At 49.4% G+C, this 23189-nt stretch overlaps 4 protein-coding genes across 4 annotated transcripts; 2 read left to right on the top strand and 2 right to left on the bottom strand.

Moving 5' to 3' along the window:
* The first annotated feature begins 12947 nt into the window (after positions 1 to 12947).
* BKA67DRAFT_551833 (ARP2/3 complex 16 kDa subunit) lies at positions 12948 to 14115 on the top strand. The gene is made up of 3 exons (XM_046101783.1): positions 12948 to 13339; positions 13422 to 13549; positions 13633 to 14115. The coding sequence occupies exons 1-3, from the start codon at positions 13085 to 13087 to the stop codon at positions 13847 to 13849; spliced, it is 600 nt and encodes a 199-aa protein (XP_045960640.1). The 5' UTR covers positions 12948 to 13084; the 3' UTR covers positions 13850 to 14115.
* Positions 14116 to 14141: 26 nt separating this feature from the next.
* BKA67DRAFT_551834 (uncharacterized protein) lies at positions 14142 to 15779 on the bottom strand. Its single transcript, XM_046101784.1, has 2 exons — positions 15366 to 15779; positions 14142 to 15304 (listed from the first exon to the last, which is right to left on the bottom strand). Exons 1-2 carry the CDS (start codon positions 15461 to 15463, stop codon positions 14194 to 14196), a joined length of 1209 nt encoding a protein of 402 aa, XP_045960641.1. The 5' UTR covers positions 15464 to 15779; the 3' UTR covers positions 14142 to 14193.
* Positions 15780 to 19126: 3347 nt separating this feature from the next.
* Positions 19127 to 20247, bottom strand: BKA67DRAFT_551836 (CI-B8 domain-containing protein). Its single transcript, XM_046101785.1, has 3 exons — positions 20052 to 20247; positions 19828 to 19934; positions 19127 to 19772 (listed from the first exon to the last, which is right to left on the bottom strand). The coding sequence occupies exons 1-3, from the start codon at positions 20088 to 20090 to the stop codon at positions 19292 to 19294; spliced, it is 627 nt and encodes a 208-aa protein (XP_045960642.1). The 5' UTR covers positions 20091 to 20247; the 3' UTR covers positions 19127 to 19291.
* Positions 20248 to 20414: 167 nt separating this feature from the next.
* Positions 20415 to 23001, top strand: BKA67DRAFT_551838 (uncharacterized protein). Its single transcript, XM_046101786.1, has one exon. It carries the CDS (start codon positions 20468 to 20470, stop codon positions 22655 to 22657), a length of 2190 nt encoding a protein of 729 aa, XP_045960643.1. The 5' UTR covers positions 20415 to 20467; the 3' UTR covers positions 22658 to 23001.
* Positions 23002 to 23189: the final 188 nt, after the last annotated feature.

A 23189-nucleotide genomic window follows, 5' to 3' on the forward strand; every position in this document is an offset into this window, starting at 1 on the left:
GGCACAACATCATGCCAATGCCGTACGGTTTCGTTCCCCGAGAATGGTAGCATACGCGCAGATACGACATCGGAGAGTTTCCATGCTTTCGGGTTTCGTCTTACATGTGTTTTGGTCGCACGACTCCCCTGCTGGAATCCTCATTCGATGGCGTCCCCCGATGGTGGCTTGCTTACGACACAGCCCTTGGTGAGATGGATGGGGCGGGCTGCCACGAGAAAGCACGCGTACCCTTCCTTTGGTGTGACGTCGGATGCTCTCCTGTGGCAGAAGCCTTGTGTAACTGGGCCACGATCGTTTCGTCATGATGGAAGACCAAAAGAAAACTGGTAGACTTGCGACAAGACGTCTAAGCCTCGCTGCATTCAATTTCGTGGAGGGTCCCGCAGTTCACATGAGTGTCTACTGTAGAACAGGCATTGAACAATAGATTTAGCTGTCTCCTAGGCGTTACGTGGAGTGCTTGCTTGCTACCTTGTAGTCTGCCTGAACGCACTCACAAACGTCCCAAAGATGCTGAAACAGGAAAAGAGGAGACCAAAAGTAATTCCAAGCTAGTGGTCATCTCCGGACATGAATGCAAACGATGACCACTAATATCGACACCAAGGTTCTAGTCAAGGTCACGCAGGATATAATTGCATTTCATGCTGCATCTGGAACATGGCACATAAATTCATCTTTGGGAACGGGGGAGAAAAGAAAAAGTTTACCGGGTCGGCAGGTTTTCTTTTTCTGTGGCTCGATGCGGGTGCCATATAAATCGGGTGAGAGATGCGATCGTGGCTGCTTGCTGCATTATGCCGTTCGTGGGTCATCCCGCTAACCGCACAGCGGACGGGGGTCGTATTCCGGGTTCTTGGGTATCTTCCTTGAAATCACGACGGCGTGGCAGAGGTCCTCGTTCTGTCGGGAAAGATAATTCACGATTTCTTATGCCGTGAATGCTATTGGGGAACAAATAGTCCCTCCCCCCAAAATAGTGACTGGTCAGTTTTGCCGGCATAATGAAGACAGCAGACAGGGAGGGGTGGAGAAAGAGTCATGGAAGCGGTTCGAGGGCCCGTTCTTTGCATCGCTTTGCATCGCGGCTTTTCCACACTGCGGGCCCCCCCTTAGTACATACAGTACATAGTGCTGTAGCTAAAAAGAACCAACGCTATCTTTTCCCAGCCTGCACCTGCTGATACACGAATCCCTGCCCGAGCAGTTAAGGAACCCGACAGCGCGGTCCATGCATGCAGCCCCTTTTAGAGTTGCAGTAGCTTGGGATTCGCTCCCAGCTCGGTGTTTCGTATATTTTGGATTAACTTTCCCAGCTGTAAAACAAGTAGCCTTTTTCGCGCCAACGAAGAAGAAAGTACAGTAGCATTGGGGGCACAGAAAAAGAAAGAAAGGGAAAGCAAAGAAAAAGGTGTTAACGGGAGAAAAGTAAACAGAGTTCATCAAACAAGCTCCTGACCAGCTTCCCCGTCCCCTGTCGCAAATTATGATCGTGACTGATGATGCGTCGACGATTCTCAACGTTTGCTAGTTTGACAGCGGCAGATATAGTGATTTGAAAAGAAAGAAAGAGACAAATAAAGAAATAACAAAGAAACGTTTGCTTGATCTGTGGGAGACATGGCCCTCGGTAGACATACAAAATTTATTAGTTCTGTCATTTCTCAAAGACACAATGGCTTCCGGTGTCACGTTTCTTTTCTCGCGTTAGGGTCGATGAAATCCTGTTTGCTGCTTGTCGGCAAGCTGACACAATTCAAGGCGAAAATTCATCAATGCCGAACTCTTGATTTTGGGTTTGGTCAGGTCTGCATGCTTCCGGGATGCCAGCCTTGTCAGCTGCTGCGGATGTGAGGTACCAGCCGCTGCGTGCATCATCGTTCGTCCGTACATGTACACACCATGCGGGTCTCTATTTTTGTGACCTCATCCCCGACCAAAGGGATGTGCGGAGGGGGGAGAAAGTACCATACTGCATGTAACACAAGGAATGGTCTCGAGATGACTGTATTGCCAAAGAGTCATATCTGATGAGTGTTTGCCATGCTCAATCGCCATTTCTTTGCAGGACAAAGACGAGGGGGGATTTTACGTTCCATCGGACGGGCCAATATGAGAAGAAGCAAACAAAAAGCACATGTGTCATAATGTCTTGATTTCGAGTGCCACACTTTGCAGTCAATTTTTTGAAAGTGGCACCCGAATTCTTTTTTACGATTCACACAAAGTTTGGCAATGAGAAGCAAGGATTGCATAGATAATTGATCCGTCATTTTCCAAACTCAAACTCGAAGCCGTGTAGCTATCGCACTCTCAAGAGTATTGTACAGTACAGTCTAAAAGCAGGGTATCTTCTTTCAACCGGGCCAGCCCAGCCAAGTAACAAAACGGCTGGAAACCCTCAACAAGGTACAGGTTGGCGCGAGCCGTGCAAAGTATTGCCAAATGATCCATCAGCGAAATCAAACCCAGAAGCTGGAGACCTTACTCCATAGCAGTACAAGCCATAATACCCTGAAAAGACAAGTCCCCGCGAAGGGCACGCCAGGTATGACCTGGCGCGAACAAAGGAAAGAGAAATCAAAGTCTATATGCGTTCCCAAAGCAGTTCTTTTCCAATCCGTACCCAAGTTTTTTGTAAACCATACCATTAACCGTGTGCTGTAACCATGATCGTAGAACCGAAAAGGGGTATTAAAAGTGTGTAGATGCAAACGTCATTGCGAACCGAGCTCGGTGACATGAGACAGGATAGCGTGCGCCTCACGCGGATCCAAGGGATGTGTATCCGCAAACTCGGAAGGAGGCATCAGATGTCGTGATGTGATCGGTACGCCGAACTGCAAAGGGCGGCGTGAGCCATAGTCTAAATCTGAAGAGGCCCAAAATGTGTCCAGATCTCCCAAAGCCATCCAGTCTATTTTGAACGCCGTGAAATCAATAAAACTGGCGAGCTGAAATTCCAAAGTGCGCGCGTGTGGTGATCCGTGAAAAGAGATCCTCCCTTGCTGCTGGGAAGCAAGTGGCAGCGAGCCGTTGTGTGTATGTTGTTGGGTGGGAATGTGATGTATTAAAGGTTTATCGGAATGCGGTTCGTGTCGCAAATATTGGTGTACAGTTGAAAGCGAAAACGATTAATACGGTGCATCGCAAGCCTGTGCTAAAGGTGTCGGATGGCAGCGATGAAAGGAAGACTGGCCGTGGAGCGAGTACCCAGGGTAGCGTGTAGAGCAACGCCAATAGCGCAGATCCAGGGGGTCTCTGTCGCATTGATCTCAGGTGACTTGTCGTATCGCAAGTGTTCGAGAATCTAGAGACTTATTGGGGCTTGGGCCTCGGGGGAGGCTTGGGCACACCCGTCGTGTCATAGGCACCGCGGCCCATGTTGGCGGACGATGAGAATCCGCTGTCAATCATTGTGATGTGATAGTCTGTGAGTGCGAAAGCGAGGCTACACGGGAGAAGAATTTCAGGTTAGCATTGTTGATACAGATGTGACTAGTGCTTGTATATATAGATATATAGAATCGGGGTTGCGCGGGAGACGCTGCCATGGGAATCCTTATCGCCGGCAAACATTTGGTGATGATTACATGATTTTGCAAGGCAGCGACGGGATATGCATATGACTATGGGAACAGGGATCAATCGGAGCTGCGCGTCTGACTCACCAAATTAGTCGTCGCAATGCAACGCTGTAAAGAGCTCGGGTTGGGATTGGAGCAAGAGTTGAGGCGATGCAGCAAGTGCAGGGCAAGCGTCGTCGAATAGCGAAACGCTTCAGGCACACACCGAGTTGAAGAGTTGAAGCGTAATGTAATACTGCTAGGCTGAAAGATGTATCGCAGTAATAGTCGATAGCAGCACCAGAGCGTCTGACCAAAATGATGGCAGTCTCTCGGATTTATATATCTGGCGATGCTGAATAGGGCTGCGCGCGTACGAAGACTTATTGTTTGGCTGAAAACAGCAGATGTTGCGGGATGTTGTTCCAAGGCAGGTAACTGAGACGGGGAGAGGCAGAGAAGCCTAGGTCTTTGTCGGCAGTGAATCTAGGAGCTGTAGAATCCTTCGACTGTCACTCAAGTTTCGGGAGCGTGAGCTATTACGGGTTTTATTGTCGTTGGGTTTATTGTTGTCTTGGTTCGTATGTCAGGTACGATGCATGCAGGTCGCTGGGCTGAACGCAAAGCAACGCTTGGAGACTGTTGCAGTTGCAGTGGCAGGTGGATAGTACCGATCGCTAAAATGCAGCACGGAAAGAACAGCGCTGGAACAGATGTTGTACAGCAGGAGTGTCGCCGAGGGGTCTAAGAGAAGTTCAAACAACAATAACAGCAATAACAGCAATAGTACAGAGCTAGAGAGCGACGATGGGGAGGAGTGGGAGCTCTAATGGTACAAGCAGACGAGTTTAGGAGATAGGAAATATTTCCAGGCAAGCAAACTCGGACTAGTTGAAGGGGGCCCAATCTGTCTTATAGCCTGTCGCTCCAAGGGGAAAGAAAGGACGAGGAAAAAAGGGTGGTGGCTCAATTTACCAGCCAAAGCTCAAACTTCCCAGCATGGAATGAGCCCGCCGTGAAAAATAAAAGAAGAAAAAGTACTTTGCTCAGGGAAGCGAATCTAGCGTGTGCCTTGCGACCCGTGGGTACCTGGGGACGAGGCGGCCCTGGAACCGTAGAAAAAGTGACTTAACTTTTTTTTTTTGGCTCCCAACGACGGGGCATGCCCAGTCCGGCAAGGTCTAGCATGGCAGAGGCCTGCGGCTTGGGCGTACGAGGATTGCTTGTCGAGGGGGGCTTTTGTCTTTCTTTCATTATTATTATTATTTTTTATGGTTACCTGCTTGTCTTTCATTGACCCATTACACGTATGTGGTCTACCCGTCCCTCCCTTCCGCGCCAATTCGCCAGCACGCCAAACAACAATCCTAGTGGCCCGGACAGTCCCCGGGTGCAAGAACGGTCCAAAGTGTATGTATGCATGTATATGGGCGTTGCAAGAGTACGATGCGATGACTTGGCACAATGTAAGTACCTTGTACGTCGCAGGTATGCGCGTGGTGTGAATGGCGTACCGCGTACCAGCAGCTCCGAGCCTAAAGGACACTGCAGGGTCAACTCAGACTGGATGGTACTTGGAATCCATGGTTTCCTGGGTCTTTGGGTCCAACGCAAAACTGGAAATGGTGAAGTGCCAGAAATGCCAGGCGGATGTCGCTTCCAAGGGGGTTTCCAACACACTAACAAGGATGTATGGGAGATCCTTTCGTTGTCGGTACACGCTATCCACATTGCTAATATTTCCCCTACGCTAGCTGGGTCCATCTTGGAATTTTTCTCGAATCTTTTCTTCTCTCACTTCCGCTGCCTTGAGTTATGTACCCCCAGGCCATGTCAAGGGCCGAATCCCCCCAACCGCGACCATCCTCGTCTGCTTAAGCACAGTTTGTTATCATGTTTGAGCTTTTCCCAGGGCGCCCAAAAAAAAAACCTTTATACTTTGACAAGTGTCATGGCGGTCACCATCATCGTGATCCATGAAGGATTGTTTTATTTTATTATTTAGTTTTTATTTATTTCCCATTTTATTTAAATTATTTTCCCACACTTCTTCTTAGCTCCAGAAAAAGCGATTTCTTATTTTTGTTGAATGCGGACGCAATGCATGCTTTGCGACAGTGTTCAGCGTTCCCGGTCCGCAAGAGACAGCGGGTCATCGGGACTAGGGGAACTCGGAAGAGAGAAAACAATCAAAGTGCGAAATTTGGGGAACACGAGCCACACGCCCCCAAGTTGGAAAAAAAAAAACCAAGGGAAGATAAAAAACCCCCGACTGTTACGTGTTAGTCTATCACGGCATTTGGGCAAGCCTGAAAAAGAGAGTTGCGTTTCTGTCTTTGTTTGTGCAAATCCAACGCTGTAAGGTTCTGTGCTATGTAGTTTTCTGACGAGCTGAAGGAAGTGTTTCTTGTGCTACCTATTCAGGACTAGGTGCATTTTCCAAGAATATCTACATAGTATCGCCCAGGGGGTGTTCTAAATGTCACCGGTGTAAGCCATGCATGAAGGAAGGACTGAAGTATTAAAAATATCAAATGCATCATGTCAGATGGTTCACTGCCAGGTCTGCCAATGCATAAACAGAAATTATGGTAAGTTCTTCCTCGATGACCAGTCTTAGAGATATTATGAATGTGCATGCTATGTCATCATTCTTTGATTGCTGTGGAAGTGTACGAACTTCTTGGCCGCCGGATGATAGTTGCTAAGCTAAGATTGATTAGACGAACCCTGATCGACAGGAGTTAGAACGTGCGTGGGGGAGTCATGATGGACGATCACAAATTATCATCACGGTACCCCATATTGCCGTGTACAACGACTTTCGAAGATTGTCGTCATTGACCTGAACCATATCTCGCTTGTATTGATAATGACTCGCTAAATTATCGTGGCTCTATATCTGTACAGCAGATCACAAATGTTATTGGCGTCGTGTAATGAGGCACTGCATCCAATGGACTCTATTCTTAGGCTATGCGTGAAGTTGTGCTTATATTTGGTTCACGTTGTCTTCAATAGCCAACAGCAAATTCCACGCCACAACGAGGCTTGTCCCAGATATCCAGTCCGGATATCGTGGTCCACATTCCCAACTTGAAGTACCAGACATGTAAGAGCTGCGGTATTAGACCACGTCGGCCTTCTGCGCTCAAGATAACACGGACGACCCCTCCTCGTATTTGTTAACGTGCAAGACAGGGCAAATGCCATTGGCAGAAATACAATCATATTGATGTGTTGCGTGATACATGCGTCGAAATATCGACATCGCCCCTTTGCCTTATAAACACGCAATATCTCGGGGGAAGAAATACCGGGATGTTGCAAGTCTTGAGTCACGATATTGAATAGGTCGCGATAACCCTGCAAGGCATTGAGTCAGCGAGTTTCTTCGTCCACTTTCCATCCCAACGGAACGGCACGAAACATGCACACGGGGAGTTCAGCGCACGACAACCTGACATTGCAGCGGAACCTGAACGGACCGGGATAATTATGACCACGGAAATGGAGGAGCAGCCCTGCCACCAATACAACGTGGGACTGTGTGACCGCAGACATACTGAGCCGATAATTGGCCTCAGCTACGAATACAAAATCTCCTCGTATTAGCGGTATGCAACTCTAAATGGCGATTACATGTTTCAACAAGCAGCAACTGCGTCATGGCGCCATTGTGAACTTGGAGCTGACGACTGCTGAGATGAGCTCGTTCCTGCAGACTGATCTTAATGCTGTGTAAGCTTAACGACTGGGACTGAGCACTATATGATGCGCCAGATCTTGAATGTTTGATGCAAAGGAGATCAATGCATCTGTATCGTTCTACCTAGTCGCGACGGCAAGATTGGCGTAGAATGTTTTAGATAGGCGAAGCCTCTCAAACCTGGAATCCGAAATAGGGAAAGCTTCATGCAACCACTTTGGCCGCTGAACTATTTGCGACCAGTCGCCTAGAGACCAGATCCGTCTTCTTGGATGGCGCCATACTATGCGTGAGCTGGTTTGCCTAGACTTTATCGTTTCGTCACGGTTGTTTCTGAGTGAATTGCAAGCGAAAAGTGTTCTACATGGTACCACTCTTTGCGAAAGGTGTGGGCTTACAAGACCCCCTTCCCCTGAAGCACCTCAAGCGATGATAAGACATGTGCACAAGTTGATGGGCGTACCCTCAATTCCACGGCCACAACGATCCTTCCGAAGCATAACGGTCCGCTCCAGTTTGTTTGTGATGAGGCGAAGCTCGAGGGGCGTAAATGAACCACGGGGATTTCAAAGACGCTGTGTGGCAAGCTACGTAGTCTGCCATGGCGAAGGACCTTTCGTCTCCCGGAACATGTACGATATCTGAACTCATGTTTCGACCGCTGAGCTCGTTTCCTATCAGGGTCAAGAACCGGTAGCACACGGGCCGCCATGCATACGGACGTTAGATGGTCAGGACCAAGAGCTATCAATCAGAGGCGACTTGCAGATTTGGCCTGAACTGATGGGAGATTTTGGGCGGCTCAGACATGCTCTTCATACCAGCACGGCGACAAACATGAAAAAGACAAAATGTTTGTACAGTCATTAGCAGCCTTGAGTTGATCTATTGAAGTTCACTCAGCGGCAGCATTGTTCATCAGCAGCCTGCAGTATGATCATAGAGCCTGTCACACTTGGCATGCATAGATGCTGTTCTCTTTGTCTTTGATGACCCGTTTCCCCAGGTTCACGATATCCGCCAGACACAAAAGGAGGCTTCTTTGGAACTTCTAGAAGGATGTCAAGAACCGTTGTGGACCGTCTCCACCAACATGCGACAGCCGGTTAACTAGGGTATTTTGTGTGAGGTGATCTTCCACGAATCTTGTCGTCTTTCCATGGAGCAGTAGGAGCAATAAGGTCTAACCAGTTTGGGCACTCGTCAGATAGATTAAGGTTCATTACTTTAATGGCCCAGGGCAATGATAGCCAGTTGCGCTACTTCGTACTGGTGGTAAAGAGGCAGCTGAAAGCCAAAGCCCCAAAAGCAGACGTGAGACCTGCCAAAAATTGAATACGCGATGAACCCCCATCCTCACCATATCACATCAGTTATCATCCCACGCCGAAGGATCAATGCCTGTCTTACGTCCACCAGCAGCATAGCTACGCTGACCAAAATATCTTCCACACACACCTGACGTCTTACCGTCTTACCTAGCTGGCGTCCCGCAGCACCCGGAAGGCCTACTTGTCCTCTTATCACACGTGGCTAGCTGTACCTCGGCGCTTGCCCCTGTCCTGTTTACGTCAAGGCACTGCATCTCATTGATTAACCGGAAATCAGCGCTCCTGAAGCACGAGCTCCCTTCGTACCGAAGTATAGGGTACAACGATCAGCGGCACGCTAGTCGGGATGCTCTGTTCCTGCATTAGCTTTCTAGTATGGCCAAGTGGATTCTTGCTAGGCAAAAATAGGCATAAAACAAGGGGAATTGTCATTGATTGGCAAAAGGCAACAATGCACAGCAAGTTCCGATGATATTCTTGCGTCAGCGCAGCAAGCTTACCACATCCATTTGGCGAATCTCGAGCAGACACGTCGATGTCGAACGTGCTTTTTGTTTCAATTTTTCTTCCCGAGTTCCGTGAAATATGAACGAATACCAGCAGGGCTCGAGTTATCATCTCACTCCAGTTGGAACTGGAGGGACCTATGATGTGATAGTTGTAACAACCGCGCCGCACCTTTAATCACATTGAGGCCGCCGGGATGGTGTGACTGGTGTTCATATTCTCTCGAGTGACAAATCGCTAATGGAATACCACAAATTGGGCTCTATTGGGTTACGCATGATAGTATCGTCATGTGATAATTGGAGAGGGAGGATCTCCCAAGTTAAGACTACTCGAAGACGATCGCTTCGTCATGGGCCAATTTACCCGCGAAATAGTCAATTACCTGCTTTAGCACGCAACTCTCCTATATAGTAGGCTGCTCACAGCCATTTCATGACGCGCAATAACAGCAACACTATGGATAGCTCAATCCCTTGTCAGTCCGCTGATGCCGCTCCGCTCAATGCAGTTCTTATGACCGTTTATCTGAATATGATTTCCATAATGTTCACTTAGCACTCAATGTTGATGTAACAATGCTTGTTTGAGACGCGGAAATTATTTCAATGATGATAGTCTGACTCGTTAAGCAAGCATTATATCATTTATCGCGGCACGGCTGCGATGCCGCGGTCCTTCAACCCTGGTCTTGTAAACTAGCTTAATTCATCTTGTCCATCTTTCTTTCTTTTTTTGGTTCTTTCTTTTTGGGTTTGGGGGTTTTTTTTTCAGTCGAGATGTCCTTCTAACATGTACAAGGGTTCGATTGTCGAACTGAACTTGACGGTTTTGATTGGCCACTACCACTCTGAAAGTGGTCCAGTCCCAGCAGGACAGTTAGTTGCTTTCTGGAATGATCTTTGTGGATCATGAACGACGATAATTCCGGTCGAGTTTGTGGAGTTATGGCCGGCGTCAAAAGAGGCGACGATGACAGTCCGCGGCAGTCAACCCGGTTCCCGCCCTGCATCGCTCATTGATGGTGGCTCTCTTCCACCCCCTAACGTTAGCCATTCGTCTCAACCACTATTCGGATCTGCTACCGATATGCCTTTGGCAAAACCTTGTCCAGAAATTGCAAGATATGTGTTACACTCCACATGAAGCAAACTCACCTATGCAAGCGAGGTGAGAGCAAAGGCAACAGCTGATCTGTGACATCCATTGCTTGCTTCCATATCCCAACAACAAAACCGGCGGCTCCTTGGTCTTTGTCTACATGACCCTTTTGGGGGGGTGAAAGCAGCATTGATACCAATCAATGCCCATGAACATCATCGATTGATAGTAGGGAGGACCCTGATTCCAAACTTGAATGGCTCCATCTATAATGGCTTCTAGCGTTGCAAGTATCCGCTCTGTCGGTGAGACTTCAAGGGACACTTGCTCACCGCAGGACATGAACAGGAGATCCCCGAACACTTGGACCATGATAATGTCAGAAAGATTCTTCTTTCCGCATTCTAGAAACTGATGAGATGCTCCATAGAAGACTTTCCCCAGCCACGTTTCAACCGTCATGCAGCGACCCCACTGAACAATGGGTTGAGCTAGTTTAAACCAAAAGTCCAGCGTGGCAATTGCTCGCAAATAGCACTACGGTAGATTCGTACCTGCGACTATGACATCGTGCCCATTTCAAAGATCTACTTTCCATCACAATCTCCATCTTCTGGACCATATGAGCAGAAACGTGTTATCATCCAAACTAGCTAGGAGATAGCACGCCAACACGAACAAACTTTGTGATGCAAACTATGTTGGTTTTTAAGGCTTGCTGGCCAGTCCTTGACATGTTCAAACTCTCTTCTGACATGGGCCAAGACACCCTTGCCCATGCGTCTCGTGGCACCGGGGAAGGAATCCGTCCATCATCCTTTAACGCACCAATTCCCGAGTCCTACGAGGTCACTGTCATAATTCATATCGCTAATTAAAATGGAACAAGGGAAAAAAAACTTTTCAGACAGGCAAGCCTTGAGATAACCTCACGAGCCGCTAGGCTCTACCGACGTACGGGTATCCAGTCCGAAGCAGAGACCAATAGATGATCTGCGGTTATCCAGGTGGGCACAGATGAACTTGGGACGAACATGCGCATATTTGGCCGAGTCGTTTATCTCATCCCTACGACAATTGGCGCCGGCAAGAAAGAGGGACTCGTAAGGTAGTTCCGCTCTTCAGGGAAATCAGTCAGCCTCATCTGGGAAAAAATCTTGAACATTATTACGTTGATATAGCCATCAGGAGAATATGACAGATTCTTGCCGCGGCCACGGCCGAGCATTTTGAAGCAAAACATGGAATTCTCCATCGCGGTTGATACGCTTCTACGTCAATGCGGTCCTCGGCACGTGTCGCCTGAATCCATTGTTGATGTTACAATGGAACTTAATCCCCCATGCAGGGTGACCGGCTATCAACTTGCTCACAGGGTCGCGGTGCCCATCTACTCGTTATTGAGGAACTTTTCTCCATCCGGAACCAAACTTTGGGGACTTTGTCCCTAGCACACCGGTGAGGGTCAGCCAAGTTACGGTTGCAAACCTGTCCCAGAGCTGTCAGCAAAGATGACTGAGCTCTCGCTTAAATGTTAACGTTCGCTTGCTGCCTCCCGTCTCCCCACAAACTGCTGCGATCCTGCAGTACGCCTAGATTTTTGGCAAGCAGCAATCAATGGGCTGCGTCACACGACATATCGCAATAACAGTATCAATCCGTTTCCCATCCTGTCATACATGCCCTTGTCCCAGGAACGACTACCTGTCTATAACAATCCATCAGAGCTGCACGCTACAACTGCACGACGCGAGACCTGCTGAATCTGGCAGCACGCGCTGCAGATTCCACGTGGCTCTGTACCCAATCCAAACGGCCCAGGGTTGGGTGAGTCTTTCCTGAAACAGGCATTTTCGAGGTCCGCGCCCGTTGGCTCCGACAAAGCCCAGTTGGAGACACCAAACTTCCAACAGTCAAATCTCGGACCACTACAACCAAAGATGGCAAGCAGGACCGTCTGAAGCTACAGGGCTGAAGGAAGACCCAACCTTTCGGGTTTCACAGCCGGTTTTGGATGGTCTTGACGTCTGTTTGGGAGATCATCTTGGGATCCGTTTACCGTAGGCGGTTTTACCGCTTGCTATAGCCTGAACCTTGTTGCCGTGTCATCTCCTACATAGTACGTGTGAGTGGAACTTGCCGTTTGAGAAACCATCACGATCATCATCAGGCATGGGGCATATGTCGGTCCATATTGGATGCGGTGATGGCATGCCAGGTTGCGGATTGCCGATACACAAGTTGCCAAGGTCATCTACGAGCTGCCAGATAATTTCATCATGTGAATGCAAATGCCATAGTAAAATCAATAACCAGAACAACGGCGTATCCCCTTGTAGTGAATGCATCAAATTGGGGCCTGAGCATCGTCAGTTGTACGAATCCGTACCATCACTGAGTCTTTTAGATGATAGGACGTCCCTTGCTGAAGTGTCGATGCTCAATCTACGAAGTGTCTGAAGATGACATGTTGATAATTGACCTTCTAACGCGTTGTCTTGGCTTCAACGGAAGTGCACTATAATCAAGGCGTAACGCGACTTGCTATGACATTTGACGGCCTGTACCACTGTAGCTCTCGTAGCAACCATGCTAAGCCACATACCATCTCGCTGAAGTTCAGCACCTGAGAGACAGGGTTGTGGCGGTGCTGGCCCACTGAGCCCCCCCGCAACAGCTTCAAGAGCTCCAATGGGGGCTGAACAACGTCAGATCCCGCCCCTCCATCCACCTTGGAGTAACTACCGCCTACATCAGGAGACTACTTACCCAAGCGACGACGTCTTACCGAGCCCAGTCTTCCTGCCATCTGATAATTGGAACTCCCTGAGTCGAGTACGAGAGAAAGGGAAGAAATCGAGGCCGCAATGTCGATCATCCAACAACACAACGCCTCATCCCTCAGCGATGCCTGGCGCACCATCAACATCGATGCGCTGGACCCGGAGAGCTCGCAGAACTTCGACACATCTACGCTGCACCCGCCCCTGCCCGAGATCAGTGAGGCCGAGGTTCGACAGCTCAATGGACAGGTTCGGCAACTGCTCCGGGGCGGCGACGCCGAGGGAGCTCTACGAGGAGTTTTGGAGACTCCCGTGTACAACGGCGATCAGGGCGCAAAGGTAGGACTTTTCTGATGAATCCAACGGACAGAAACAGTATGGGACAATTAGAAGGCTAACATTTTCACTTTTGGGATTGTAGGAGGCACATCTCCAGACGGTCCTCGAGGTCCTGCAGTCCATCAAGGCCAGCGAGATGACGCCCATGCTGCAGCGTATTCACCAGTCGCAGGGCGGAAGCGAACTGTTGGACGCCTTGATGAAGTATCTGTAGGTTTTTTTTTTCTTTTTCCTTTTCTACCTCTGTCTGTTGGCAAATGTTGGAGGTGGGGACTGACACACATTGGTTACAGGTACAAGGGCATGAGCGCTTCGGCACCGCGACAAAAGACATCGAACAATCTAACACCACAGGCGACAGGCTTCACCCAAATGTCGGGAAGACCGGGCGCGGGCAACGAGTCGACGGGTGCTGCTATGAGTGTATTGCTGAGCTGGCATGAGAAAGTTGTCGATGTTGCGGGTCTGGGCAGCATCACCAGATCTATGACAGACTGGAGAAAGGTATAAAGAGTTGTCTGCTATTCCGGCGACTAGATCATGATTTGGCGCAGAAAAGTTAAATAGAATAATGAGGCTATGAGTACAGGTCGCGGTGATACTGCCGTACGTAGTTACCCCTGGAAAGCCTTCGTCTTGCATCTACCAGTGCATATGGTGATGTTGAGGATCCAGCTACTTGGGAAATGGTGAGAAAGCCGAGAAAGGCGGGCACTGTAGATATCACACAGCCTTTAGAGCATCTTGAAATGGAGCAACAGACTATTACTACTGAGCACAATCATTTATTCCCACATTGCTCAAATTCTTCAATCCTCCAGCCCTCCATTCTCTCCCGCTCAACACGGGTTGATTCATTTCCACTGACTTCTGCCAAACGTCTTTGCCTTGTGGAAAGTCAGCTGTCGCTGTTGCCGACAGTCATTCACACCGTCATATGCCTGTGCATTTCCACTTTCCCCGAATAAGGTTTGAGTACTGCTGGAAACCTGCTCCTGCTTAGAACCTCGTGTCTTGCGTGGCTGTACCTCCGTCCACTCGGTGTTGTATTGTGTCGGCTTGGACACGCGCACTGGGAGTAAGGCGAGATACATCTTTCCCGCACGAACCTTATCGGCCTCGGCACACTCCTTCATACGCTCGGTCCTGAACTTTCGCGCGAACATCATCAAGTCTTGATCCTCTGCCGTAATCCACTGGCACAGCATCAAAAACCCTCGGAGACGCGATGCATTCCACTCTATCTCGCAGTCCTTCTGCGACAGCTTGGCCTCGGGTGTCCTGCCCAAGACCAGGATGCGAAGTCGGTTGGTACCCGATGCGCTCTGTGCTACCTTGAATACAGCGCCCACCACCGACCCTGCCTTGGGAATACAGGACCCGCATGTATTCGGTTTGTTCGGGGCGCTCATGGACGCCCATACCTTCGGATCGACGTAGATTGGTACCTCCCATGCATCGTAGCCTTCGTTGAGGAACGGGGCCAGCGCTAGATGGAAGTCTCGAGGAGGCCTCTCTGGCTCATAGTTGGTAGGAAGGGATATTGTCGGCGCCGAATTTGCTGCCAGGTTGTCCTTGCCGTCGTTTGCCTTCGTCGAATATAATTGAGTATTGTTGAGCGATCCTTCAAGCGGAGCCATGGCCTGGTTTCTATCATAAGAGAAGCTCGCGTTTGAAGTTAGCTGAGTGCCTGTACTCTCAGACTGACCAAAAGTGTGAGAATAGGGCCGTGTACTACCGATGGCTGAGGTTGTATACGTGGCGATGTCTTCACGACGAGGCAACCACAGAGCGCTGGATACAGGATGACCCTGGTTTGCAACGTGCGTAATCAATGCGTTGTAACAAAGGATCTCCGGGTTGCACTTAACACCAATTCTGCTCCAGATATCACGAGCATCAGCACCTGATGATCCATCAGGGATCTGCATAGATGGACATAAACCAGCATCCCAAAAAGCCCCTGTATGTATAAGCTTTAATCCGTTGCATTTTGATACGGTAACTGACCTGTGTACTCCGACAGTTTAACGAGGACTTCCCAGCAGTATCTCTCCGTGGAAATAATTGTGACCCAACCGAACTGAAGCATGACCCTTTCCGTTGCCCAGAGAATGCCAGCATGGATTGTATCGTCGCGGATATGAAAATTGTTTTTGCGAATTGCTCGCAAGAGGGATTCCCAATCCCGCCTGAAATCCCTCGCCATGATGATGAGTGCTACACGGGAGCTGAAGAGATAACTCTAAAAGGTTTGCTGGTGAACCTTAACAATATCTGTAGTAATGGGAATTGGACAAGGTATTTTTGAGGAAGAGAACGAAGGGAAGGAAGGCCGCAGCTGCCTAACGTGTTGATGGAATAAACACCAGTAGCAAAGTTCCCTGCGGTACCTTGATGGCTCACAAACAGACGCGTCAACCATACTCAACTAAGCAACATGTTATTCCAATTACACTGGATGAACAGCTTTATGTGTTCCGTATGAGAGTCCCTCGACTTCCAGTGTTTCGAATATCTGCTCCACAGGAAAAGTCTTCGAGACTTACATCAGAGACTAGTTGCGATATTTAATATCCTCTGAGAGATCACAGCACAAGGTCTTTGACTTGTGGTTTGTAACTTGATGTTCCATGGACCGATGTGAACTTCGGCATGTATTATCGTAGCGCCCTCGAATAACAATCCAAATTAATCGCGGTACTCCGTATGGCAGCCCACAGTTTCTTCTCCAGCCGTAGTCAGAGATACGTACCTTGAAGTGCCGCAGGATACCATGGCATAACATCCAGAAACTCTGTATTTCACACGTTACTATGAATGTGCTTTCAAATGTGAACAACAACAGCGGGAATGCAAGATGTAAGGACAGAGGAGTCAAGCATCACGACCTAAAAAGACTCTTCGATAGAAGATTTGCTAGTTTATTGGGTACACCATATACTCCTATGCTATCTAAACGTTTCAAATATTTGAATCCAAAGTTCTCTCTTGCTCAACATGAACAACACTCACACACCTCTCAGCTTCCATCTGCCACACTTCTTTACAGGTCGAAAGTCATCCGTGGCTGATCTCGATGCTATCGTCCCACGATTTGCCTGCCGTCCATTGTGTCTTATTTATAGGCATCGTCACTGGGCCAAGGTTTAATGTTGAGCACTGTTGGATTTCTTCTAGTCTCGGGGTTTCTACTTATCTCGTGCCTCTGGTAGTTGGATATCGTCTGCGGCGACTCAGGCAGCCCTGCCAATGTATAGTTCTGCCGCCACTGCAGCCTGTGACCATTACGCAACCGGAGACTATGACCTGGGCACCTCTCATCACGTCCCATTTTCCTCCGCCACTGAGGACAGTTTAATGTTGTTGAGCGTTCCCTCGACCAAAGTTGCGAGTTACTCATCATCTTGAGCCAGGTTTGAGGCCAGGTTTGCGTGGCTGCACACATGCTTACCTTAAGATATTATAAAGGAGTAACGACTGTTGCCATCAATCTGCCGTTCCCTTTCACTTCCCATATAGAATATTCATCGCAGCGAATTCCTCTCGGTTGAACAAATTCGAAGTCAGGAGAGGGCCCAGATGGTCCATAACTTTCGCTTACTGGCGTACAGCCGTCGAGCGGCGTTTCACGAATGGAACGGTGTTTCGTGGGCTAAATCGTCTAGTGAAATGAAAACTCGATATAGCAGCTGGTAACTACGTCCTCTACTCAGCCTGCCTTACGTGAAACCACACGAAACAAACCTTTATCGAATGCAGGGATCTCGAGATTCGGACAATAACTCAAATATGATGCTTCAGTCTGATATGCTTACTTCAACATTCATGTAATTTATCTGATGTTCAAAAATTACCATATGCTAAGAAGAAAGGAAGGAAGAAAAGAAGGAAGGAAGGAAGAAAAGAAGAAAGGAGGAAGAAAGGAAGAACGAAAGACCAACGTTTCCTGGCTTGAATATGGTGGGACCCTTCAATCGAATTTATACGAAGCTGACCCCAAGAGACTTACAAAATATTAAATAAAGTGACACCGGACGTACTGTGGCACAGATATAAATAGTCCGGATAGTATTCGTAGAGAACTTGTAGTCTTTAGGATAGAAAAGTTTTCGTCTTTGTCATAACTCAATAAGCATGCTCCTGGACGAATTAGTTCACCATTGGGACTGTCGACATCAACAACCGCTTCAGCCTTGTTTGGGTACCAGTGGCTGCTCATGAGTGCTGAGCACTTATTTAAGATCCAGCGTCTCCATTTTTGTCGTTTCGAGATATCAATTGTTCATCGTTCGTGGTAAATTCTATTACGTGCCTCAAAGAACCAGCCTTCGCCCGAATAAAACTTCTGGGCCGCAATGGCAACACCCAAGCCTGATACAAAAGCGACCGGAGATTTAGCCGATTCAGTATGGAAGCTGGACGTTAATGTAGATATATAATCCCACTCAGGTCCGACTAGCTGCAAGCCCCACCCACAACCCAGCGACACGAGAATTATCATGTTGGCCAACTCGGCGCTGCAGCGTCGCGGTACATGCTTGTGCTTCTAGGGCTGATAGCCAAAATTTGAATCCTTGACAATGCATTTATCGAGTCCCAGAGTACTTGGAGATGTGGACGACAGAGAGTGTCAGTCAATATGCTGTGGAAATAGATGCCGGCGTAAACGAAGTAACGAGCATAGTGGGAACGAAGCCGTTATGATGACTTGTTAGTTACACATAAAGCTAACATAATGCTAAGCAAACGTGATTGGGTTTATCATTATACCGCCGTTGTATTCCTAGACTATGTGCCATATTAATGGTTATCCTATATTTTATACATATCCACCACGAATTTAGTCGTCCCTGTGTACTTGAAATCGAAATGCTGTAGGTCAATATCCGAGCTTATAGGCTACACGACAAAGTCTTGAATATGTAAGAAATGGCTTCCGTACAGATCTTCGTTATACAGAGTCAAAGTTGGCGCCCGATACGGCACCGGGGAAGGGTGGATAAAGAGTCAAGTCGAGTGCGAACCGGCCAGCTTCATCGCATGGTGTGTCAGTGATGTTGGGAAGCATGAAAGCGGCGAGTTGAGGAATAGATATGGAGCAGCGTGTTAACGGCCGGCCATTAGGGACGACTAGGGTGAAATCGATGCTGGATGCCTGTCAGGTCATCTCAAAGTTGGACTCTGGCAGGAAAATAGTATTTTTTTTTACCTGGCACATCTATTGTCATCGTAGATATAAGACGCCTGGAGACCAGAAACAGCCCAGGCTTCTATCGGTCCTGGAGCCCGACCTGGAATGAGGAATAAGCTCAGGACGGCTGCGTAGAATATGGGAAACGATTCCATGTTGTAGTGTATGGCGAGAAAAATCCGGCAGGATTGTTGAGAGGAGTCCAAGTGCCAGCCACTACTTTATAGCAAATCTGTCCCGTGTTGAATGCCCCTGCTTGTCCGAATCACTGCAGTAGTTGGTAGTCAGAAAGTGGTTGGCAGATCTGACTACCTCTGCCAATGTTCATATCGATTCACCGTCAAACCATGTCACAACACACTGTACACGATCAGAGGTTGGCAACGTTCGCACCATTTGTATCATTTGTATCATTTGTATCATTTGTATCATTTGTATCATTTGTATCATTTGTATCATTTGTATCATTTGTATCATTTGTATCATTTGTATCATTTGTATCATTTGTATCATTTGTATCATTTGTATCATTTGTATCATTTGTATCATTTGTATCATTTGTATCATTTGTATCATTTGTATCATTTGTATCATTTGTATCATTTGTATCATTTGTATCATTTGTATCATTTGTTTCAATTATACAACAGGTTCTGCGCAGCTGCGCCTATATCTACAATGCGCGTAGGCATTATGCAGTGGTACATGGCTCGTAACGAGCTTCAAGTGTCTTGGTTTCCCACGATCGAAGAATCCGACTATTGGTTGGCCAACCTGATGGCCTCTGCCTCCTCCTTGGCTCTCGACAGCATCCTCTCCTCGGCCCTCTTGGTGTCGAGCCACTTCTTCATGATGGCACGGTCTACAGCACCCTTCTCCCGGAGCTCCTCGATCTGCACCATCTCCGATCTCTCTTCTGCCGTAGGGTGTATCAAGGTGGCGCCTGTTTTGTGTAGGAACTCGGCCAGGATGGCATCTGAGTGCTGGTTCTTCATCTCAATGGTGACTACTCTCTCTCCCTCTTCCGGGGCGGGGGCCGGTGTCTCGTTTGTCGTGCTCGAATGGGGCTGCTGTGCGAGTGGTAACGGGTTGGGTTTCAGCACAGCGGCTTCGGCTTCGCTCTGTCGGAAGTAGATGGACATTGTCGCAGATGCGGACTGGTCGGTGTGACGGTTTATTAACATGGGAATCGCGGGATTCCAAAACTTTAAGCGAGGAAGGCATGATTTCCAGAATTTCCTGCGAGAGGTCAGTCTACCAAGCCCGCCGAGACTCGCCACGCGTGCAGGCCTACCTCGGTCCAAAGTGTCCCTCATTCCATCGCATCGCAAAGTTCATGTGTATCCGCGTGATCTCGGGGGGTAATATCGCTGCACCAGGGCCATGCCGCAAGTCCAGCAGCTGCCATGTCGGTTAGAGGAGGGCTCGTGTGCCGTCGGGGCGAAGCATTTACCTTCTGCGAAGCGAGTTAGCATTGGCAGCACAGCACGGAGGCTTGGGGGCGACTCATGTACTTACGGCCTTCAATATGTTCATGCGCTTGCCTGGGTTCACCATCTTGACTGTCGGGGGGGCGCGAGCTCTGCTGCTCGCTTCAAACGTCAAGATACAATGCTGTCGGGTCAATTGCGCCAGGGGTAGCGGTAGCTGTAGCTGATGCCGTCGCGGCTGAGCTGGGACTGCGACCGATAAATTTCGAGGGCCGGAGTTGAAGCGGTCCGAAGATTATTCCTTATCGGGGGTCGCCCAGCCTTGCTAAGGTTTAGTTAGTTGCTGCATAGCACGCGCCTCGTGGCCTGTCCCCCCGCCTTATCGCGCCCGCTAGCTCGAGAATTTCTAGAATCTTTAGGGGAGCTCCCACACCCAGCAGTAGTGCCTCATGTACGACCAAGAAATTTTGTTTTTATTTTTGAACTCCTGGCTATGTATCCAAGATGCATCGCAGCTTTTCCAAGAAATGGCTGAGCACCGCCCTCCGCACAACTGAGAGGTCCTCATCTCTGGAGCTGCCTGTGTTCTTATGTCCAGCTATTGCGCCGTCTCACTCGAGGCCTACAGTAGCTGGTGGCCATGTACCTTCTGGACGGTTGCTATGGAGGGCCCCGGTTCGCGGCTTGCACGTGCAGGCAGAGGCCTCAGCAGCCACAACATCTTCTGGCCACGAAGCTCGTGACTTCAAGCCAGTGAGGAAACTCCCCGCGCAGTGTACGGGATGTGGCGCTTTGTCTCAAACCGCTCATCCTGAGCACCCGGGATACTATGACCTAGGAAGAAAGGTTGTCAGCAGGTATGTTGGCCTGGAACAACCTCAATCGCGAAGGCGCCAAGATGCAGAGCGCCAAGAAGAGGCTGTCTTCCAGAGGACCATCAGCTCTGTCGACCCGGCAGATTTGGAAAGACTGGGCGTCGATGTAGACGACATTGCCCCGACCTTGACACCCCCTGAGCCGGAACCGCCAAGGCGAGAGATGCCGCTCAAGGTACCCTTGTGTGATAGATGCCACAATCTGATGCACCACCAAACTGGCGTCTCTATATACCACCCAACTATCGACTCCATCAAGGAAACGCTTGAGGAGTCTCCCTACAAGTACAACCATGTGTATCATGTTCTCGACGCTGCCGACTTCCCCATGTCTCTACTGCCCAAAATCCACTCGCTCTTACATCTTATGCCACTGCGGTCCAAAAACCGACGGTCAACGGCGGGCAGGTTCTTTCACGGCCAGAAGACGGAAATGAGTTTCATCATCACGAGGGCAGATCTCCTAGCGCCCACGAAGCCTCAAGTCGATCGACTGGTTCCTTACTTCAGGGAGGTTCTGCGCGATGCTCTCGGCCGGGCAGGTGCAGATCTTCGACTGGGAAACATCAGGTGTGTGAGCGCCAAGCGAAGCTGGTGGACAAAGGAGTTGAAGGAGGATATCTGGAAACGCGGAGGGGCCGGCTGGATGGTCGGAAAAGTTAATGTCGGAAAGAGTCAGCTCTTCGAGGCTGTCTTCCCCAAAGGACGAATGGATTGGGACCCATCAGGTCATCAGATCACGGTTGACATGTACGCCAAGGAGGACACTAAGAAGCCAAGGTCTGGCAATGCCGCTTTGAAGATCGACGACGATGACGACGGCGTGATCGCGAAGCTGGAAGCAGACGGTACAAATGAACTCTCTCTACTACCACCAGCGCCCCCGGAGACTCAGTACCCTGACATGCCGCTTGTTTCCGATCTGCCTGGAACCACTGCATCGCCAATCCGCGTACCGTTTGGAAACGGCAGAGGAGAGCTCATCGACTTGCCCGGTCTAGAGCGGACTGGCCTGGAGAAATACGTCAAGGACGAGCACCGAACCTCGTTAGTCATGCGCGCGCGCACGATCCCAGAGCAGATGGTACTGAAACAGGGTCAGTCACTGCTTCTCGGTGGTCTCATCCGCATCACGCCGCGCGTACCGGGCCCCATCGTAATGAGCTACGCATTCACCCCCATTGAGCCCCATCTCACGAGGACCGAGAAAGCGGTCGAGATCCAGTCACAGACCAGCAGCCTCAACGTCGACACCATCGCCGCCCCCGGCACCGGCGAGAAGATCAAGCACGCCGGATCCTTCGAGCTGAAATGGGACGTGACGAGGGAGCGTACGGGACCCATCACAAACAAGGACGCCGTGGGCATCAATGTCGACCGTCTACCCTACCGGGTCCTCGCGGCCGACATCCTGATCGAGGGCGTGGGCTGGGTCGAGGTCGTCGCCCAGGTACGAACCAGAGATCTCTACGCATCGCGACCGAGCTCAGGGCCCGACGTCGAGTCCGAACCACCCCAGGCAGGAACGACGGCGCTGGAGCGACTCGACGCCTTGGCGGACGGACCCAAACCATCGAAACCGCGGCCGCTGCCCGAGCAGCGGCGACAGGAGGGCGAGCTCAACTGGCCCGTCGTAGACGTGTATAGCCCCGAGGGCAAGTTTGTCGGCTGCCGGCGGCCCATGAACGGATGGCTGATGAACAAGCCCAAGAACACAGCCGCCTCGCAAAAGTCGCGGCCGAGGAAGAGCATGAAGGGCGCGAAGAAGCTCGACAAGCACCGGCGGAGGGAAAAGGAAGCCGCCGGCGCGAGCTTTTAATCATGTTGCGAGTGATGGCCACGGAAGGTGTTGGAGTCTTGTGTGTGTGTGTATTATACGATGTACCCCCGAATGTATAATTATTTGGACTCATGAGTCCCACCCAGGCCTGTGGGTATACGGGTCGAGGGTTTTTTTGCTTTGAGTCTCTCTACGCGAGATTCTAGTAGGACGGGAATGGTATACCCAAGGGCAATTCGAAATTATTCGGCATAAAAGGGAAACAAAGGGAGATAGATGGAAGGCGAATATCTCCTGTACAAGAACAGGTCGTTCCAACCAGTGTATGTAAAATAGCAAATCTTGATACCCCTTGTATAAGACAAACTCTACTCATCCGAAAACTCCCATGAACGGGACTAAATCAATAATTACGAAACTTCACCGGGTTGCAAGTAGAAGTTATGGTAAAAAATTTTGGGGGTTTTTTTTTTTTAGTTCGGTTAAAACATTAACGCATTGCTCATTCTGCGATTACGGTATATTATACAAAGTATTTCCCAGCCAACCATGAAGCCCCAAATACTCGTAA

This window comes from Truncatella angustata, assembly GCF_020726525.1.
Source record: "Truncatella angustata strain MPI-SDFR-AT-0073 chromosome Unknown BKA67scaffold_2, whole genome shotgun sequence".
Classification (NCBI taxonomy): Eukaryota; Fungi; Ascomycota; class Sordariomycetes; order Amphisphaeriales; family Sporocadaceae; genus Truncatella; species Truncatella angustata.

Bases quoted from the DNA above. Each gene is read 5' to 3' on its own strand.
- BKA67DRAFT_551833 (XM_046101783.1), top strand. From the start codon at position 13,085: ATGTCGATCATCCAACAACACAACGCCTCATCCCTCAGCGATGCCTGG. The intron at 13,340-13,421 runs GTAGGACTTTTC...TTGGGATTGTAG, and splicing joins ACGGCGATCAGGGCGCAAAG to GAGGCACATCTCCAGACGGT. The intron at 13,550-13,632 runs GTAGGTTTTTTT...CATTGGTTACAG, and splicing joins GACGCCTTGATGAAGTATCT to GTACAAGGGCATGAGCGCTT.
- BKA67DRAFT_551838 (XM_046101786.1), top strand. From the start codon at position 20,468: ATGCATCGCAGCTTTTCCAAGAAATGGCTGAGCACCGCCCTCCGCACA.
- BKA67DRAFT_551834 (XM_046101784.1), bottom strand. From the start codon at position 15,463: ATGCTGGCATTCTCTGGGCAACGGAAAGGGTCATGCTTCAGTTCGGTT. The intron at 15,305-15,365 runs CTGTCGGAGTAC...GCTTATACATAC, and splicing joins GCTGGGAAGTCCTCGTTAAA to AGGGGCTTTTTGGGATGCTG.
- BKA67DRAFT_551836 (XM_046101785.1), bottom strand. From the start codon at position 20,090: ATGGTGAACCCAGGCAAGCGCATGAACATATTGAAGGCC. The intron at 19,935-20,051 runs GTAAGTACATGA...CCGACATGGCAG, and splicing joins GCATGAACATATTGAAGGCC to CTGCTGGACTTGCGGCATGG. The intron at 19,773-19,827 runs GTAGGCCTGCAC...GACCTCTCGCAG, and splicing joins GAGGGACACTTTGGACCGAG to GAAATTCTGGAAATCATGCC.